Raw genomic sequence first — 21,639 nt, 5'->3', positions numbered from 1 at the left:
AGAGGATGGAAGATCTGTCTCTCTGTCTCTCCCTCTCTCTGTCTGTGACTCTGCCTCTCAAGTAAATAAATAGATAAATCTTAAAAAAAAAAAATAAACAGAACACTGATGAGCAAAACTGTCTTGTTTCCCTTCTGTAGCCAATCATGGATTGGAGGATTATGCGGAATGCAAATTAGGTACCGCCCTTTTTCCTCACTCTTGGACACTGAGTTTGTATTAGAATCCTACATCTGGAATAGTGAAGAGGACTTAATGTGAAAAGTTCTGCTCATCTCTATGCAGAAAGCTCTGACTCATACCAAGGGCACAGTGACACTTTGTGCTGTGTTTTCTCCATAGACTCCACACGCTTCTGCTAGCACACCCAGAACCTGCAATTGTGTCTGTGTGTTTATAACCTTTCCCCCAGAGTAAACCCTTCCAGGGCAGAGGCCGGTCTTGCTAATTGTGTCTGAATTGTGTCCCTAACATTCATGTGTTGAAGCTCTCACCCCCAGAGTGACTGAGATAGGGCCTCTAAAGACGTAATCAAGGTCAAATGAGATTAGAAGGGTGGGGCTCTAATGCAATCGGAATGATATCCTTATAAGAAGAAGAAGAGACACCAGGAGTACGTATGCCCAGAAGAAAGGTCGTGTTAGGACACAGCAGGAAGGCAACTGTCTACAAGCCAAGGAGAATCCAAAGCTTCCAATACTTTGATCTTGGACTTTGAGCCTCCCAACTGTGAGAAGTAAATGTCTTTGTTTAAGTCACTACTCTGTGGAATGTTTTATGGCAGCCCCAGCAGACTAACACACCCGTCTAGGGTGTACATGGGAGGTGGACGTTCCCAGCCTCCTTTCAGGTGTCTTCCTGTACTGTCAAAGTCTAGAACTTGCTCCTAAGGCTTTCCAACTATCTGTAACTGTTGAATGGCTTGCATCAAATCTTTCTAAAAGCTAGAATGGCTTCTGTGTTTTGCAGCAGAACATTAATTAGCACTTTCTTTGGTGTGTTTTTCCAATCCAGCACAATGCCTGGCACATGTAAAAAATGAACAATTGTTTGTTGTTACTTCTCAGTGTTTGATATATATTGATATCAACCAGAACTTTTCATAAAAAGCATAAAGTCTCTTGGGGCTGATGTTGTGGCTCCGTGTGTTATGCCACTGCCTGAAGTGCCAGCATCCCATACAGGTGCCAGTTCGAGTCCTGGCTGTGCCACTTCTGATCCAGCTCCCTGCAAATGCCTCTGGGAAAGCATCAGAAGATGGCTCGAGTACTTGGGCCACTGCACTCACATGGGAGACCCCGGGCTCCTGACTTCAGCCTGGCCCAGCTCCAGGTGTTACTGCCAACTGGGGTGTGAACCAGTGGATGGAAGATCTCTCTGTCTCCCTCTCTCTAAAGAACATGAGGTTTTCATTTAGAATAGGGCACTAGTTTTTGTTTTTTTTATCAAGTTTTGAAGATGATTCTAATATCCACCACAATTTAAGAAGCTTTAAACACTTACTGAGGCCTACTAGGAGCCACACACACCTCTTAGCCCTTAACATTGAGTGTCTCATTTAATTCATGTAATACTCATGTAAGGTAGGAAGTATTATTACCCTCATTATTAAGAAAGCTGAGACACACACAGCCTTAGAAAGTGCCTAGTATCACACAGCTAGTAAGAGGTTGGTCTTGGCCTCCGACCTGTGTTTACCTGAGCACAGCTTCTAAGCTAGTGACCAGTATACTTTTCTGCTTGAGAGATCTCCCCTCTTTACAGAGCCCAAAAATGAATCTCATTTTAGTTTAAATCAAATTCCTTCAAGTATTTTTTTAACTTAACTTCCCAGCCACTCTGACCACATCATTTAGTTACGAAAGAAAAAAATTAGACTCATATCTGTCTTCCCAGGGAAGCAGGAGTCTCTTGGGTAAATGCTAACATACTTCAAAGCCTAATAAAACTTATTTAAATCAAGGAGTAGCCTGAAGAAATAATTGCTTTCAGATACAAAACTAATAATTCCCTGAATTGCATTATTAGCTTTGAAGTGAGAAATAGCAAAACTGACCCTTAGGTCTATCCATTTATTATAGAAAACCTTATACATTTTCTAGAAGAATAGATCAAAATAGTCTTATTCTGCTGCAGAATCCCACATTATTTTTTCTTACTAATCATACTTTTCACATTTTTAAGATTGCATCTGTAGGATTTAATAAAATCATATTATTTTTCTAATATCCAGAAATTAATAATGTAGAGGAACTTCTTCCAGTGATGTGCCGAAATGGACAATGAATCAAAGGAAATGGTCTCCCCTTTTATTCTTTGCATGCTTTTTAGTCCACAGCTGTCCCCAAATTTAAATATTATTATCAAAAGGGAGGAATTTTGAAAACTTATGGAGTTGTCATTTTTAACACTAGTTGGCTTGTTGAAGAAAAGTGGAACCTGAACTTTTAAAATATTTTAAACATTTTCAACTAAGACATAATAAATGTACATATTTGTGAGGCACAACATGATATTTCAATACATGTATACAATGTGTGTAAATCAATCAGAGTAGATGGCAAGACCGTTTGGTGAAACGCTTACTATTGCCCTGTATTGGGAGCACTCAAGGTCCTCTCTACAGGCTACTCTGAGATATACAACGTAAAGCTGTCAATCATGGTTACCCTGCTGTGCTACAGAATATTAGATGTTACTTCTACCCTGCAGCTGTACCCCTGTGCATCCTCTTTTTCTTCTCCCATCCCAGACCGGAACATGCATGAGGCACAATTCACTTTTATTTTTCCCACAGGGGAAACGGGAACAAAGTGAATTCAAATTTCAGCTCTTTTCTGAACTTTATTGTGACTTTTGTCAGTAATTCAACTTTAATATTAGTTTTCTAGTCTATGAAAGTTACAGAAAATAACTCGTACTTTGTGAGGTGTTTCAAGGGTCACACAAGATAATATTGGTTGAATCTCTGCAGCACTGTAGCTAAAGAAGAAAAGAAAAATGGCAACAACTAGGCACACACACTAAACAATCAGCCTGCAATAGTGGAACATCCTGGGACAAACTGCCACAGGACTTTAGATGAATCCGCAACCCTGCTCCTACCCTGTGTGACTCCAAGCAAAGCTCTTGGTAAGAACATGTTTCACTTTTGTCAGAGTAAAATGAAGCTTTTGGTTTGCCAAATGTGTGCTCATTCTGGTGGTTCATGTTTTAGGAGTAGAAAGATAATTCCTCAAATTTATTTTAAATATTTACACTTTTACTCATATCCTGATAATCATAAAATGTACTTTTTAACCAACCACATTCCCTTTCTTTGTATTGCCAAGTTGTCCCGGGAGATGAGTCAGTGGAACTGGAAATGTCTACGTATCTGGTGTCATTTGTCACTGCGGTCCTTTGAGGGTGCTTTTAGTAGGCCTTGAAATGAGTAACATCACCAAAAATGTTCTAGAATGCCAGGAGTAAATCACAGCTACTCCTCCCTTTCCTATTGGAGCTGAGGTTTCATTTTGCTACATTCCTTTTCCTTAACAACTGCTATTGACATCTGCTTCCTCTTAATTCCATGAATTAAACTTTGCTTTTGTTCTGTCAGTTTGGAGAGAACCTCCCACCTCACTTGAGATCCATCACAATGGACCACTGGACCAAGAAGCTCACCGAGTAAGGACTGGAAGGGTTCAGGACCCAGCCCAAGAGGTCAGTTTCTGACAATGAAGTTCAATTCAGCAAAGCATGTACAAATGGCAATGCAACAGGTGAAGGACCTCCAAGGACCCTGTAAAACAGAAATGAAAGAGTTGTGGAGAGAATGCGCATGTTAGGGAGTTGAGTGGCGGGTTCTAAGTCCAGTGATACTCTGTAAGGAAGGTGTGGCTAACCCAAGGCCAGCTAAGGGACTAGGAGGCGAGCAAATAGACCTGCTGTGATGGTTAATATGTGTCAGCTTGACTAGGCTCTGGTGCCCAGTTAGTTAGCCAAACACCAATCCAGGTGTTGCTATGAAAATATTTTATAGATGTGATGACATTTACAATCAGTAGACTTTAAGTAAAGCAAATCACCTTCCATCATGTGGATGGGCTCCATCCAGTGAGTTGAGGGCTATAACAGCAAGAACAGTATTCCTAGAGAAGATGGGATTCTGCCTTAGGAAGGCAGCATGGAAATTCTGCTTGAGTTTCCAGTCTACTTCTCTGTCTTATGGATTTCAGACTAAAGACTGCAACATCAACTCTTTCCTGACTGTTTTAGTTTCTCTCCTCTTCCCTTCCCCTTCTATCCTTCCTGTTCTCTCTCTCTCTCTCTCTCTCTCTCTCCCTCCCTCCCTCCCTCCCTCCTTCCCTCTTGTCCCACCCCTAGGTCTACAGTTTCTTGTTATGCTCTCTTGGCATTCCTCTTATCCAGTGCCAGTTTGGAAAGCACTGCTGGGCTGGAAATTTCTGCTTGAAACTGCATGAATGCAACCAAGCTGTGCCTCCCAGAGAAAATGGGAAATGGCTGTTTATGCCTCCATCCAGCACTTCTTCAGTGCCTACTACTTCCGGGCATTCCGATATTATGTACTAGACATAGGCTGGATTTCCCCAGAAGCAGATGCTGAAATAAGAACTTGATCATATGAAGAATGTATTGGAGGTTATTCCAGGAAACAGTTGTAGGAGAGTGGATAAGGGACAGAAAAGGGGTGGAAGATAAAACAGGGCATGTTAATGAGTAGTGTGTGGTGGCTGACCACTGAGTTCAATGTTACTGGGACTTCTGTATGCCACAGGATATGTAGTTGTGTGTCATAGAGTGTACTGAAAACCAAGGATCGTGACATTACATCAATTTTGGATGTTTCACATTTAAAATGTTTTTTTTTAAAATTTTTTAAAAAACTTTTATTTAATGAATATAAATTTCCAAAGTACAGCTTATGGATTACAATGGCTTCCCCCCTCCCATAACTTCCCTCCCACCTGCAACCCTCCCCTTTCCCGCTCCCTCTCCCCTTCCATTCACATCAAGATTCATTTTCAATTCTCTTTATATACAGAAGATCAGTTTAGTATATATTAAGTAAAGATTTCAACAGTTTGCCCCCACATAACAACACAAAGTGAAAAAATACTGTTGGAGTACTAGTTATAGCATTAAATAACAGTGTACAGCACATTAAAGACAGAGATCCTACATGATATTTTTTTTTTAAAAATTAATTAATTTTCTATGCCATTTCCAATTTAACACCAGGTTTTTTTTTTTTTCATTTCCAATTATCTTTATATACAGAAGATCGATTCTGTATATACTTAGTAAAGATTTCATCAGTTGGCATCCACACAGAAACACAAAGTGTAAAAATACTGTTTCAGTACTAGTTATAGCATAACTTCACATTAGACAACACATTAAGGACAGATCCCACATGAGATGTAAGTACACAGTGACTCCTGTTGCTGACTTAACAATTTGACACTCTTGTTTATGGCGTCAGTAATCTCCCTGGGCTCTAGTCATGAGTTGCCAAGGCTATGGAAGCCTTTAGAGTTCGCTGACTTTGATCTCATTCCGATAGGGTCATAGTCAAAGTGGAAGTTCTCTCCTCCTTTCGGAGAAAGGTACCTCCATCTTTGATGGCCCCATTCTTTCCACTGGGATCTCACTCACAGAGATCTTTCATTTAGGTCTTCTTCTTCTTCTTCTTTTTTTTTTCCCCATGGTGTCTTGGCATTCCATGCCTACAATACTCTCATGGGCTCTTCAGCCAGATCCGAATGCCTTAAGGGCTGATTCTGAGGCCAGAGTGCTGTTTAGGACATCTGCCATTCTATGAGTCTGCTGTGTATCCCACTTCCCATGTTGGATCGTTTTTTCCCTTTATGATTCTATCAGTTAGTATTAGCAGACACTGGTCTTGTTTGTGTGATCCCTTTGACTCTTAGACCTATTAGTTTGATCAATTGTGTACTGAAATTGATCACTTGGACTAGTGAGATGGCATTGGTACATGCCACCTTGGTAGGATTGTATTGGAATCCCCTGGCACGTTTCTAACGCCACCATTTGGGGCAAGTCAGCTTGAGCATGTCCCAAATTGTACATCTCCTCCCTCTCTTCTTCCCACTCTTATATTTAACAGGGATCACTTTTCAGTTAAAATTCAAACACTCAAGAATAATTGTGTGTTAATTACAGAGTTCAACCACTAATACTAGAACAACAACAACAACAACAACAAAATACTAAAAAGGATAAAGTATTACATTGTACATCAAGAGCTGATCAGGTCATTGTTTCTTATAGTGTCCATTTCACTTCAACAGGTTTCCCCTTTGGTGCTCAGTTAGTTGTCACCGATCAGGGAAAACACATGATATTTGTCTCTTTGGGACTGGCTTAATTCACTCAGCATGATGTTTTCCAGATTCCTCCATTACATCAATTTTGGATGTTTCACATTTAAAATGTTTTATTATAATAAACAAGTATATTTTAGAATCATACATAGTCTCATGAATTTTTGAGACAAAGCATGAGAACTCAAAAACAATTTTGAGCCAAAAACCATTGTTTTAATGCAATTATTTGTCTTGTCCCCCTCTCTCACTTCCTTTATCTCCAACATTCAATTCAATGTTTGAGAGACTTTTCCTTTCTAGACACATGCTTTGTTCCAGGGCCCTTTGCCCCTTCGACTGCCCAGACCTGTTCCAGAATTAAGTGCTGGTAACAGACACATAGCTCTTACCCCAGGACTCCATCCTGTTGATGGCATCTACAGGGGATCTACTGGTTATTCAATAGAATTCCATGCTCTGTCTACCCACTGGGTCTGCTCCCAGATTATTTGGCCTCTGATTCTTCCAGGTCTGTAATTTATCCCTATTCCCCATAAATTGTTAACTCACATAACGGATAGGGATAGACCCAAAAGCAGTCTTAATTTGATCTCAAGTGCCACTATCACAGCAGTCTCTGTCTCATAAATATTCTTGTCCTCTACATGTTTCTGTGCCTTTGACAAACTGGAAGGAAAGAAAAGATGGCAGGTAGTATACAAGTTTTCCAGGAGGCAGTGGAAGAAGCTCATAGAAAATAAGAAGGAGTCATAAAAAGGAAATTTCCTAGAATGGAAATGTGTGTGTTGGGGTAGGGGGAGAAGAGTGAGGGGAAGAGAGAGGGAGAGAATGTATTTGTGTGTGTATGTTGGATGCAGTTTGGAAAAGGTGGGAAAGCAGAGCTATATAAGAATACTTCAAAAAGCTCATGAAAGTGAAAAGATAAGTTTATTTCGGTGCAAAAATTTTGATCCTTTTTTTTTTTTCAGAATATACATCTTCACAGACTTTTTGAAGATGCCACATATGCATGGGCTTCAAAAATTTCTTGCACCAAGAAAATCTTATTATTTAAATCCATTTCCATGACCTTCTTGAAATACCCATATGTTATGATCAGAGAATTAAGAAGACATTCAGGCCAATAGATCCAGCTCTCCTGTCTTACCTGAAGCCTACAGGAAGGATCTGGAAGATAGGATGTCACTTTTTACCAGTAAACTTCTTTCCCCTAAATCAGTACAGATTATATTAAAGAACAGATTGTTTCCAGTGTTCATTTCTCTTGGTGCAACCAGAGAGAATAACTTAGAATTTCAATAGCCTGGCCTCCAGATATAGTAAAAAACAATTTATAAACAAGCTGCTCCTTCTTCGACTCACCAATTTTTGTCTTTTTTTTTTTTAACAATAATATCTGCAAATGTTCTGTGCTTGTCGTATAATCTTAAACTCACAAAAGTTATTTTGTAATGGGCCAACATTATTTGTTTTTAGCTTTTAAAATGTCACCATGTTATTGAGAAAATGTCGCATAGATAAGTAATATAATTTATATTCTGAGCCTGAACTGCACACAATCAACTCTGTGTGAATGCTAAGTAATCTGGGTATTGCCCAAGTAGTTTAATTTATTTGTGGTTTGATTGGCCCAAATACACATCAGAGATGCTCCTTCACATGGGTCCCTATCGCAGCATCACTCTTACACAGAGGTCGTTTGAACAATATAACATAATCAAGCAGCCATTCTTCTCCTCCTGTGTTTTCCTCCCAGGAGTGAGGGTGAAATTTCAGTTCATTTCTTTCCAGCTAGGGTGGTCATGCGATACAGCTTCAGGCACTAAGATGTATGGCCAAGTCTTTTTGGGAGCTTCTTGCAAAAATATTACTTCCTCAGGAAAGACAGATGCACAATCATTGAACTTGCCTTTGTTTTGCCCCCTTCCTCTCTGGCTTTCAAGGCAGCCATCATGCTGAGGACAGCATGATGGAGCAGAAGGAGAGAGCTTGTACTCTTGATGATGTTGTTTGTAACTTTATATGTATCATATGAGTTAAACCATCATTAGCTGGTGTATCGGTTTATTTTCCATTACTGTAATTGAGCACCTGAGGCAGGCTAACTTTACAAAGAAAATAGTTTTATTTAGCTCACAGTTCTGGAGAGTCAAGGTCATCGGTCTGGTATCAGTTCAGCGGTGGGGATGATCTAATGGCAGATGGTCTGTGTGAGAATGTGTGTGAGAAGCAAACAGCCCATTGCAAGAGAACATTTCAGAGGTTGGGTCTTAGAACCATCCACTCTTAAGAGAACAAATGTAGAGTCCCATGAGAACAGCCTCAATCCCTTCCAAGGGCAGGGTCCCCAATGACCTAAGGACTTCCCACTTGGCATCACCCAACATCTCCACATTAGGGACCAAGTTTCCAACACATGTACCCCTGAGAAACACATCTGAACCATAGCACTGGGGTTTCCTCCTATAAGTTCTGTGTTGTGCATGGAGGCAACACAGTCCCTGGGATTACTCATGGATCTCTCATTCACATCCAATTGCCTGGAATTAGAGGCATGAAAGATTGGAGTTAGCATGGCCAACATGGCTCAGAAATGAGATGTGATCCCTTTTACAAGCAGAAGCAGCAAAATAGGAAGAGGTTTTTGCCAGGAGGGCTTTTGAGAATCTTGGAGTTTGGCACATCTGGGATTGAGTCGCTTTGGTAATGCCAAGAAACAAAACTCTGGATGACAGCTTTAGGGCATCCAGCACCACTGCCTCAGGCAGAGTAGAAGATTGTGAACAGCCTTTTTCCTGGGCACACACATGCAACCTCCTGAGGATTCCTAGAAGTAGAGGAAGAGACTTGGACGTGGGGCCGAGTTCCTATGCCAGCTTGTGGGTGTAGCTAACCAGTGACCAGTCATTGACATCAGTAGGAGCTCATTTGTTCCCAAAGACAGTGAAGCCCGTGATACATGTAACACACATAAACATTTTTCTTTATCCTGTATACATTCCTGACAGCATATAGTTCGACTTGTTCTGCAGACACCGCATACCAAAAATCAGTGGCGTTAAGACAATAGCAGAAAATAGTTTTCATCATAGGTGGCAGGGGCTATGAAAGTCAAACTCAAGTGCATAATGCAGAGCTATGTTCTAGTGTCCTCCTGGAGAGGGCCTCAGTTTCATGCTAGGCAGATAGAGTGTTTTTGCTGTGGTCCTCATTCCTGTCATAGGTGCTACTAGTTAGTGGTTTTCTAATGCATCCCTATGCCTCTCCAATGAAGGCCAATCCAACATTATATATGGAAGCAGAGCAGGTCTGAGGAAGGCTGTGTTGGCCCCGGAGCCCATATACATGCTGGCCTAAAAGTATGTCTGTTCTAAATTTGAGAACATTTTGGAGAGACTCCCTTTGCGTTTACTTTGATCTCTATCCACATAGTTGCAACCATTCAGATGAGACTAGACTGCTCTCACTATGCATCTGTTAGGAGAGTTTATGGTTTACACTGAAATGTCAGAGACAGAGGGCTTTCCCAATCTCTACCCACTCTGGGTACCATAAGGATTTCCAAGACAAAATTCCTCTCCCCCGACCCCATGGGATTGAGATGAGATTCTGCACATTCATTCTGTTTCTTATCAGACAATGACTTCAAAGTAATCAAATTTGCAGATACTCAGGTGGGAGACTGAAGAAGATAGCCTAGTGTCCAGCTCGTCGTGATCTGGTCTCATCATCCCTTTAGGACCAGGAAGTCATTGAGAGAAAGGAAAACGTCTTACTCATCTTATTCATCCTGAATTGAGTTCCTTGCCACTCCTAGCCTGGAGCACATGTTTTGAAAAGTCTTGCTAAAAAGAAATGGGAAAAGAGAGCAGAGGGCATTCTAGAATTTAATTATACTTCAACAGACCTGTTCTATGTAAGAAACAACTTTTAATATTCATCTGTGCAAATAATTGTGCTGAGCAGTTTCACACGTGAGGGAGCTTTAAAAAGTTCTTGGAGGGGCAGGAGCTTAGTGATTAAGATGCCAGTTAAGATTTCTGTGGCTGGCCGGCGCCGTGGCTCAACAGGCTAATCCTCCGCCTGTGGTGCCGGCACCCCGGGTTCTAGTCCCGGTCAGGGCGCTGGATTCTGTCCTGGTTGCCCCTCTTCCAGGCCAGCTCTCTGCTGTGGCCAGGGAGTGCAGTGGAGGATGGCCCAAGGGCTTGGGCCCTGCACCCCATGGGAGACCAGGAGAAGCACCTGGCTCCTGCCTTCGGATCAGCGCGGTGCGCCGGCTGCCGACCGCGGCGGCCATTGGAGGGTGAACCAACGGCAAAGGAAGACCTTTCTCTCTGTCTCTCTCTCACTGTCCACTCTGCGTGTCAAAAAAAAAAAAAAAAAAAAGATTTCTGTGGCCAACAGTGGAGTACCTAGGTCTGAATCTAAGTTCTGGCTCCCAATTCCAACTTCCATCCAGTGAAGAATAGTTTTGCAGTGGTTTTCGGCTTTCATGGAATGCTAGTTTTGTTTTGCTTAAAATATACATATATACACACTTGCAATTAATTCTTGATCATTCTTGTGAGATTATTCTAACATGTGTATTATTGCTTATGCCTCTCTTCTAGCTGACACTGGCCTCTGGAGACATCATTTAATTAGTTAAATCAGTTACTTCTAGTTCTCCTAAAATTTTTTTACATATTTCCTTGAAGGCAATAATTCAATTTTATTATTAACTGTGATCACACAGTTCCTAATATGTGATTGCTCAAAACGTTGACGCTGAACGAATGAACGTTTGGAAGAGGAGGCATCTAGTGGGTACAAGCCTCAAAGACTAGGACATGTCTTTCTCATCTTTGAATTGTCTGTGCACCCCAGGAAACCTATCGACCATGTTTCTTGGTTAATTTGTAGCTGTCTGTTCCTGGCATAAGAGGCCTCAGAATAGAAATGCGAGAAGATGAAATACAAGGCACACTGAGTGTAGTCTTGGGTACTTCAGGATTGTTACCTCAGCTAATCACCACAGCATCCTGTGAGCTAGGTATCATTTAACGGAGGTGGGAACTGAGTGCTGAAGTCTAAGTACCTCGCCTAACACAGCCCATGTCAGACTGACCCTTCTTGGGTGTAATTTGCCATAGCACTTTGCGCACAGACTTGTTTCTGCAGACATTGAGAAGCGCACGAGGCACGATCCTTCCCACGGTAAAACGCAAAAACACCGTCTCTGGGTTTTCCTAGTGCAACAGAGGCGCCATCGCTTTGGAGGAGAGAGATTCTGTTCTCGCCTTTCAAGCGCTGGTTAAGCAGGAACAATGGAATGACAAACGAGCTCCCCGCCCCGGTCTTTCTGCCCCGGCGGAACGCAAGTGCTGGGGCCTTGGAGCGCCGAGGGGACCGGAGACGGCAGCACACACGGCCGGCAGTTGCCTGGTAACGCCCGCCGGAGGAGTCCCGGCGTAGTAAGGTCCCGGAGAAGTGTCACTGGGCTCCTGGAGCGGCCCGGCAGCCGGTTCTCTCCGCGCCCCGCGGCTCGGCGGGCTAGGGCCGGGGACATGCTGCAGGAGGACTCGGACCTGTCTCTCATCATTGCCCAGATAGTCCAGAAGCTTAAGGGCTCCAATCTGTACGCTCAGCTGGAACGGCAGGCCTGGGTGAGTGCGGCCGAGCGGCGAGGGATGGAGACGGGCAGGGCCGCGGGGATGCCCCGCGCCTCTCTCCACCGCCCGGACCCCAGCCCAGGCTCGCCCGAGCCCTCTGCAGCTTCGCTCTGAGGCGCAAAAAGCGCCCCCCGACTGGCCTCGGGCGCGGGGTGATGGGTTTTTAAGGAAGGGTGGGGCCGCCACGCCTTTTTTTTTTTTTTTTTTTTTTCCCCAGGCCCCAGAAGCGCTGAGGTTGCTCATTCATTTGCAGGCATTTACAGGGTCCGGTTTTTTAAGCTGCAGAACTCCGTGAAGGTAGCTTGGAGCACGCCTTCCCTCACTTTGTGCTCTTGGGGTGGATTTGGGCCCCCAGGGGCGTTTTGCTTTCGCACCGGTGCATCCCCTTCTTTGCTTTACCCTCCCTGCAATGATTCGCCTTCTGCACTTCCAACACCCAGCGTTCACTGAGTACTTTCTGGTGTGTTCTGAGTACTTGCCAGCGTTTGCCGAATACTTCTAAAGGGCTAGGCAGGCGTGATGTACAGATTGAGAGATCACTGCCTTCTTTGTGAATATCATAGAAATAGAATCCTACAATATATTAACACTTTGTGCCTGCTCTCTGTCGCTTACCATAATGCCTTTGACATTCTTCTGTGCTGTGGGTTTTTCAGTTATTCTGTTCCCTTTTATTGCTGAGTAGAATTTCATTGTTGGGATGCACCACCATTTGTTTATGCATTCCTTGGCTGATGGACACGAGTTGTTTAGAGATTATCAGTAAAGCTGATACAGTCTGGTATCGGTTTTTGCTTGTATGCATGTTTTTCTTTTTCTTGGACCAAGGAGTATTTGCTGTGTTGTGTGGTAAGTGTATGTTTAATTATATAGGAAACTGCCAAACTTTGCCAACGAGGCTCCACCATTTTGCATTCCTACCAGCAGTTTATGAGAGTTCCAGTAGTTGTTCTGCATCCTTAATAGGACTTGTGTCGTCATTATTTAATTTATTAATTTTATTAACTAATTTTACCCCTAATAAGAGCATAATAGTATCTCTTTGTAGCTTTAATTGCAAATTTTGCTGACTAATGATAGTTAGCATTTTCTGTTGTGCTTATGTCTTCCTTGGTGAAGTAGTCTATTCAAATCTTTTGACCATTTAAAAAATTGTACTGTTTGCCTTATAGTTAAGATGTAAGAGTTCTTTGTGTATGACACAAGCCCTTTGTTGGATACGTTTCTTACAAACATTTTCTTCTAGCTTGTTTTTTCATTTTCCTGAGTCTTTCAAAGAGTATTTTTTTGTTATTTGTGAAATCAAAATATTTTATTGACTGAAAGGATTTAGAGATATTCTAGCTTAGCTTTATTTCACTTGGGAGGGAGTTGAGACCTTGAGGGGTGAACAGACTTGTCCAAAGACCTAGCGAATAGCAAGTCAAGGAGGAAAGCCCTGATCCCCTGACAGAGAGACCAGACTTTGCACACTACATTATGTCCCAAATTTAATTTTGGTAACATATAGTTCTATCAGTTTACTATGATTTGTACTTTTTTCTTACTCTACCTAAAAATCTGTCTTATTCACGGTCTCAAAAATGTTAATGTTTGTTCTAGAAGTTTTATACTTTTAGTTTTGTGATCCATTTTGAGTTAGCTTTTGTATATGGTACAGGTAATCCATGTGGATGGTCCAGTGTTTTCAGTACCTATTTAGTGAAAAACCTGTCCTCTCTGTACCAATTTCCCTGGCATCTTTGTTGAAAATCATATATATATGGAAATCATATATATATATATACACACACACATGCAGTGATTGTGTGTGCATGCTCACACACACACACAATTTCTGGCACTGTATTACATACAATAGTGTCTTGGTTTTTGTAATTTTATAGTAAGCCTTGAAATTTCGTAGTTAGTTCAACAAATTTGTTCCTCTTTTTCAAAATTGTTTTGTAAGCTAGCTCCTTTAGTTTACCATATAAATTTTAGCCTCAACTTGTAAATTACTATAAAACTTACTGGAATTTGGATTGAGATTATGTAAACATAATTAAAATATATAGATCAATTTTGGTAGAATTGACATAATAACAATATTGAATTTTCTGGTCCAAGAACATAGTTTACATCTTTGCTTATTTATGTCTGTTATTTTCTCTTGTGAGTGTTTTATAGTTTCAGTGTACAGATATTGCAGTTTCTATTAAAATTTTTCTTTAAATAGTCCTGTCTTTTAATGCTTTTGTCATAGGAAATAAACAAGCTTTATTCAGGGAAGAATATGACCGACCTACAGTTGGGAGACACAAGCCCAACTACTTTTTTTTTTTTTTTTTTAAGATTTTTGTATTTACCTGAAAGGGTTACAGAGTTACAGAGAGAGAGAGAAGAGAGAGGGAGAGAGAGAGAGTGTGTGTGATCTTCCATCTACTGGTTCACTTCTCAAATGGACACAATGGCCAGTGCTGGACAAGGCCAAAGCCAGGAGCCAGTAGCTTCATCTGGATCTCATGTGGGTAGCAAGGGCTCAACTACTTGGGCCATTCTCTGCTGCTTTTTCCAGGCCTTTAGCAGGGAGCTGGATTGGGAAGTAGAGCAGCCAGGACTTGAACCAGTGCTCATGTGGGATGTCAGTGTCACAGGCAATGACTTTACCCACTACACCACAATGCAGCCCCTCCCAGCTACTTTTAATGAGCCTTGGGAAGTGTTTCAATGTAGTCAGATTTTAGTCATGGCCATACTTAACATTTATTTATTTAAAATATTTATTTATTTATTTGAAAGGCAGAGTCACAGAGAGGCACAGGCAGAGACAGAGAGAGAGAGAGAGAGAGAGAGAGAGAAAGGTCTTCCATCACTGGTTCACTGCCCAGATGGCTGCAATGGTTGGAGCTACGCTGATCCAAAGGCAGGAGCAGAAGCTTCTTCTGGGTCTCCCATATGGGTGCAGGGACCCAAGGGCTTGTGCCATCTTCTACTGCTTTCCCAGGCCATAGCAGAGAGCTGGATCAGAATTGGAGCAGCCAGGACTAGAACCGATGCCCATATGGGATGCAGGCACTGCAGGTGTAGGCTCTACCTGCTACCCCACAGTGCCAGCCCCCATACTTAAATTTATTAATACAAAGTGAACATGCAGTGACTTTGACTGGAAGACAGAGTTTGGGTAAACAAGAGTGAATTTCTCATAAGTTGGAGATTATTTTATTTTTTAAAAGTTATATATTTTATTTAAGTTATACAAGTTTTACATATTTCCTTTATACCATTTTAGGAACATAGTGACACCCCCCCCCCCATGCTCCAATCCTTCCTGCCCCTCCCCCTCAGATTACCACTCTTAATTTTTACAATGATCTTTTTTTTAGTACACTTAATGATTGTATTGTTAACACTACCCTAAGTAAAAAATTTCAACAAATAGTATGAAGAGAAAACAAAACAAAACAAATCACTGTTCCTCAGTGAGAGAGACAAGGACTGTAAAACATCATTGATTCTCAAAATGTCTATTTCACTGGAATACATTATATTTCAGGTACTCTATTTGTTACCTGGGACCAGGGAAAACATATGTTATCTGTCTTTTTGAGACTGCCTTACTTCACTAGTACAATAGTTTCCAGTTGCAACCATCTTGTTGCAAAAGGCAAGATTTCATTTTTTTATTTGTTTTACAGTTGAGTAGTACTCCATGGTGTGTGTGTGTGTGTGTGTGTGTGTATATATATATATATATATATATATAATTTCTTTATCCAGTCAATAGTTGATGGACATCTGGGTTGATTCCGTATCTAAGATATTCTGAATTGTGCTGCAGTGAACATGGGGTACAGATAACTCTTTCATATACTTGATTTTTTTTGTTTGGATAAATTCCTAGGAGTGGGATGGCTGGGTCATATGGTAGGTCTGTATTCAGATTTCTGAGGTATCGCCATACTGTCTTCCACAGTGGTTGCACTGGTTTACATTCCCACCAGCAGTGTACCAGGGTACCTTTTCCCCACATCCTTGTCCGCATTTGTCATTTGCTGATTTCTGTATGTGGGCCATTCTGACTGGACTGGGGTGAAGCTTCACCATAGTTTTGATTTGCATTTCCCTGATGGCTAGTGACCCTGAGCATTTTCTCAAGTGTCTGTTGGATATTTGAAATTCCTCTCTTGAAAAATGCCTGTTCAAGTCCTTTACCCATTTCTTAATTGGATTGTTTGTTTTGTTGTTGTTGAGTTTCTTGATCTCTTTATCAGTTAACCTTTATCAGTTGCATAGCTTGCAGATATTTTCTTCCATTCTGTCGGTTGCCTCTTCACTTTGCTGAGTGTTTCTTTTCTTTTAAGAAAGCTTTTATTTAATGAATACAAATTTCATAGGTACAGCTTTAGGAATATAGCAGTCCCACCTCCTACTCTGTCTCCCATCTCATTCTTCATTAAGATTCGTTTTTAATTAACTTTATATACAGATGACCAACTCTAAGTAAAGATTTCTACAATTTGCACCCACACAGACACACAAAGTATAAAGTACTGTTTGAAAACAAGTTTTTAATTCTCATAGTACAACTCATTAAGGATAGAGGTCCTACAAGGGGAGTAAGTGCACAGTGACTCCTGTTGTTTTAACAGTTGACATTGTTATTCATGACATCAGTGATCACCCGAGGCTCTTGCCATGAGCTGCCAAAGCTGTGGAAGCCTTTTGAATCCACAAAATACATCAGTATTTAGACAGGGCCATAAGCATAAGTGGAAGTTCTCGCCTCTCTTCAGAGAAAAGTATATCCTTCTTTGATGGCCCCTTCTTTCCATTGGGGTCTCACTCACAGAGTTCCTTCATGTAGATCATTTTTTGCCACAATGTTTTGGCTTTCCATGCCTGAAATGCTATTATGGGATTTTCAGCCAGGTCTGAATACCTTAAGGGCTGGTTCTGAGGTCAGAGTGCTGTTCAGGGCATTTGTCATTCTATGAGTCTGCTGTGTAGACTGCTTCTCCTATTGGAACATTTTCTCCTTTTTAATCCTATCTGTTGTTATTACCAGACACTTGGTCATATTTATGTGATCCCTTTGACACTTAATCCTATCTATATGATCAATTACACACTTAATATGATCACTTTAACACATAAGATGGTGTTAGTACCACCCAACTTAATGGGATTTGGAGTCCCATGGCAAGTTTTTAGCTTTACCCTTAGGCGTAAGTCCATGGGAATATGTGCCAAACTGTACAACTCCTCCCTCTCTATTCCCACTCTTATTTTTTACTGGGATCCATTTTCTTTTATTGACAGGCAGAGTTAGACAGTGAGAAAGAGACAGAGAGAAAGGTCTTCCTTCCGTTGGTTCACCCCCAAAATGGCTGCTACGGCTGGTGCGCTGCCCTGATCTGAAGCCAGGAGCCAGGTGCTTTCTCCTGGTCTCCCATGTGGGTGCAGGGCCCAAGCACTTGGGCCATCCTCCACTGCCTTCCCAGGCCACAGCAGAGAGCTGGACTGAAAGAGGAGCAACCGGGACAGAACTGGCATCCTGACCGGGACTAGAACCCAGTGTGCTGGTGTTGCAGGTGGAGGATTAGCCTAGGCACCGGCCAAGGGATCCATTTTCAATTGGATTTATACACCTATGAATAATTCTATGTTAAGTAGAGTTCGACCAATGGTATTCATGACTAAATTTTGGTAGATTGTATGTATGTATGTGTCTAGGAATCTGTCCATTTCCTCTAGATTTCCTATTTCGTTGGCACACAGCTGTTTGTAGTAATTCCTGATGATTCTTTTTATTCCTGTGGTATCTGTTGTTATATTACCTTTTTTATTTCTGATTTTATTTATTTAGGTCTTTTCCCTCTTTTTTTTTTTTTTTGGTTAGTTGAGCAAATGGTGTATCTATTTTTTATCTTTTCAAAAAACTAGCTCTTCAATACAGTGATCTTCTGTATTTTTTTTGTTTAATTTCACTTATTTATTCTCTAATTTTAATTATTTTTTTCCTCCCATTAATTTTGGGTTTGGTTTGTTATTGTTTTTTAAAGATTTATTTCCTCGAAAGTCAGAGTTACACAGAGAGAGAAGGAGAGGCAGAGAGAAAGAGAGGTCTTCTATCTGCTGGTTCACTCCCCAATTGGTCGCAACAGCTGGAGCTGTGTCAATCTGAAGGCAGGAGCCAGGAGTTTCTTCTGGGTCTCCCACAGAGGTGCAGGGGCCCAAGGACTTTGGCCATCTTCTGCTACTTTCCCAGGCCATTGTAGACAGCTGGACTGTAAGTGGAGCAGCTGGGACTTGAAATGGCACCCATATGGGATGCTGGCAGTGAAGGCAGTGGCTTTACCCATTATGCCACAGCGTTGGCCCCTGTTATTGTTTTTCTAAGTCCTTGAGGTACATTGATAGCTCACTTATTTGGTACCTTTACAATTTCTTGATGTATGTACTGATTGCTATAAACTTCCCTCTTAATACTGCTTTTGCTGTATCCCATGTTTTGATATGATGTATTGTCATCTTCATTTGATTTCAGAAATTTTTTGATTTCTTGTTTATTTCTTCTATGACTCACTGTTCGTTCAGGAGCATGTTGTTCAGTCTCTATGTGTTTCCATATGATTTAGAGATTCTTGTTATAGATTTCCAGTTTTATTCTGTTGTGGTCTGAGAAGATGCAGGGTATTATTTTGGTATTTTTGAATTTTCCGAGACTTGCTTTAAGGCCTATCATATGGTCTATACTAGAGAAAGCGTTATGCACTGATGAGAAGAATGTGTATTCTGCCACCATGGCATGAAAGGTTCTGTAGGTGTCCATTAGGTGTGCTTGGTCTATAGTGTCGGTTAACTCTGTTGTTTCCTTGCTGATTTTCTGTCTGGTTGATGTGTCAATTTCTAAAAGTGAGGTATTGAAGTCCCCTGTTACTATTGTATGGGAGTCTATATTTCCCTTTAGATCTGTTAACATTCCTTTTAAATAGCCAGGCTCCCTGTAATTGGGTGCATACACATTTGTTATAGTCACATCTTCCTGTTGAATTGACCCTTTAATCCTTACATAGTGCCCTTCTTCATCTCTTTTAACAGTTTATACATTAAAGTCTATTTTGTATGATATTAGGGTGGCAACACTGGCTCTTTTTATGGTTTCTGTTATTATGGAATATCTTTTTCCATCCTTTCACTTTCAGTCTGCTTGTATCTTTGTTGGTGAGATGTGTTTATTGTAGGCAGCAAATAGATGGGTCTTGTTTTTTAATCCATTAAGCCAGTCTGTGTCTTAACTGGAGAGTTGAGGCTATTTACATTCAAGCTGACTATTGATAAGTAACGACTTGGCCCTGCCATTTTCCCACAAATATTCCTATTGTTTACTTTAGATTTGTTTTGTACTTCTACTGGAGGATTTTCTGCCTTCTCATTCTTTTATAAGGATGGCTATCTTTCTGTGTTTCTCTGTGTAGCACATCCTTAAGCATCTTTTGTAAGGCTGGATGAGTGGTGACAAATTCTTTCAATTTCTGTTTATTATGGAAGGTTTTTATTTCACCTTCATTCATAAATGAGAGTTTTGCATGGTATAAAATTCTGGGATGACAGTTTTTTTCTTTTAAGACTTGGACTATATCTCCCCATTCTCTCCTAGCCTGTAGGGTTTCTGATGAGAATTCTGCTGTGAGTCTAATTGGAGATCCTCTGAAAGTAATCTGGTGTTTCTCTTGTGCACATTTTAGAATCCTTTCTTTATGTTTTACTGTGGAGAGTTTGACTGCAGTGTGTTGTGGTGAAGATCTTTCCCGGTCATGTTTATTAGGAGTTCTATTTGCTTCCTCTATTTGGACGTTCCATTCTTTCTCCATGTTGGGGAAGTTTTTGGTAATTATTCTTCCAAAGATTTATCTTCTGGTTTGGATATTCTTTCTTTTGGCTTGCCAATTCTGTTGTTAAGGCTTTCCACCAGTTTTTTTTTTTTTTTTTTTTTTTTTTTTACAGGCAGAGTGGACAGTGAGAGAGACAGAGAGAAAGGTCTTCCTTTGCCGCTGGTTCACCCTCCAATGGCCGCTGCGGTAGCGTGCTACGGCCGGCGCACCGTGCTGATCCGATGGCAGGAGCCAGGTGCTTCTCCTGGTCTCCCATGGGGTGCAGGGCCCAAGGACTTGGGCCATCCTCCACTGCACTCCCGGGCCACAGCAGAGAGCTGGCCTGGAAGAGGGGCAACCGGGACAGGATCGGTGCCCCGACCGGGACTAGAACCCTGTGTGCTGGCGCCCCAAGGCGGAGGATTAGCCTAGTGAGCCGCGGCACTGGCCCAGTTTTTTTTTTTTTTTTTTAAAGATTTTATTTATTTGAGAGGTAGAGTTCCAGACAGTGAGAGGGAGAGAGAGAGAAAGGTCTTCCTTCTGTTGGTTCACTCCCCAAATGGCTGCAATGGCCAGAGCTACACCGATCCAAAGCCAGGAGTCAGGAGCCTCTTCCAGGTCTCCCATGTGGGTGCAGGAGCCCAAGCACTTGAGCCATCTTCTACTGCTTTCACAGGCCATAGCAGAGAGCTGGATTGGAAGAGGAGCAGCCAGGACTCAAGCTGGTGCCCATATGGGATGCTGGTGCTGCAGGAGGATTAACCTACTGCGCCATGGCACCGGCCCCTCCACCATAGTTTTTATTCGATCTATTGAGTCTTTCATGTCTAATATTTCATTTTAATTTCCTTTAAAATCTAATTTTCATGGGAAAAATTTTCATTCATGTCACATATGGTTTTCTTTAGTTTATGGATTTGCTTTTGATTGCCTTTGTGTAATCCTATGATTAGTTTTTTGAGTTCCGTTTCCAGCTTTTCATCAATCTCTTCATCTTTTTTCTGTTTCTTTTTTTAAATTTTTATTTTTTTTTAAACTTTTATTTAGTAAATATAAATTTCCAAAGTACAGTTTATGGATTACAATGGCTTTTTCACCCCCATAACTTCCCTCCCACCCGCAACCCTCCTAACTCCTGCTCCCTCTCCCATTCCATTCACATGAAGATTCATTTTCAATTCTCTTTATATACAGAAGATCAATTTAGTATATATTAAGTAAAGATTTCAACAGTTTGCACCCACACAGAACATAAAGTGTAAAATACTGTTTGAGTACTAGTTATAGCATTAATTCACATTGAACAACCATTAAGGACAGATCCTACATGAGGAGTAAGTGCACAGTGACTCCTGTTGTTGTCTTAACAGATTGACACTCTTGTTTATGGCGTCAATAATCTCCCTAGGCTCTTGTCATGAGTTGCCAAGGCTATGGAAGCCTTTTGAGTTCGTGGACATCGATCTTATTTAGACAAGGTCATAGTCAAAGTGGAAGTTCACTCCTCCCTTCAGAGAAATGTACCTCCTTCTTTGATGGCCCCGTTCTTTCCACTGGGATCTCACTCACAGAGATCTTTCAGTTAGGTCTTTTTTTTTTTTTTTTTTGACAGAGTGTCTTGGCTTTCCATGCCTAAAATACTCTCATGGGCTCTTCAGCCAGATCTGAATGCCTTAAGGGCTGATTCTGAGTCCAGAGTGCTGTTTAGGGCATCTGCCATTCTATGAGTCTGCTGTGTCTCCCACTTCCCATGTTGGATCATTCTCTCCCTTTTTAATT

The 21,639-nt window shown here is 41.3% G+C and overlaps 1 protein-coding gene across 3 annotated transcripts in view; it reads left to right on the top strand.

Annotated features, from left to right (window-relative positions):
• Positions 1-11,788: 11,788 nt before the first annotated feature.
• Positions 11,789-21,639, top strand: part of TBC1D19 (TBC1 domain family member 19) — a 147,762-nt gene continuing 137,911 nt past the window's right edge. Inside the window, exon 1 of one of the 3 annotated variants that reach the window (XM_062212833.1) lies at positions 11,789-11,998. In XM_062212833.1, the coding sequence (XP_062068817.1) occupies positions 11,900-11,998 (99 nt within the window). In that variant the 5' untranslated portion in view covers positions 11,789-11,899. The remainder of the gene's footprint in view (positions 11,999-21,639) is intronic. The other 2 variants (XM_062212834.1, XM_062212835.1) reach the window with 2 other exon arrangements.

This window comes from Lepus europaeus, chromosome 16 (genome assembly GCF_033115175.1).
Source record: "Lepus europaeus isolate LE1 chromosome 16, mLepTim1.pri, whole genome shotgun sequence".
Lineage (NCBI taxonomy): Eukaryota > Metazoa > Chordata > Mammalia > Lagomorpha > Leporidae > Lepus > Lepus europaeus.
The sequence above is the reverse complement of the archived record's forward strand: the minus strand, read 5'-3'. Positions and strand labels throughout refer to the sequence as shown.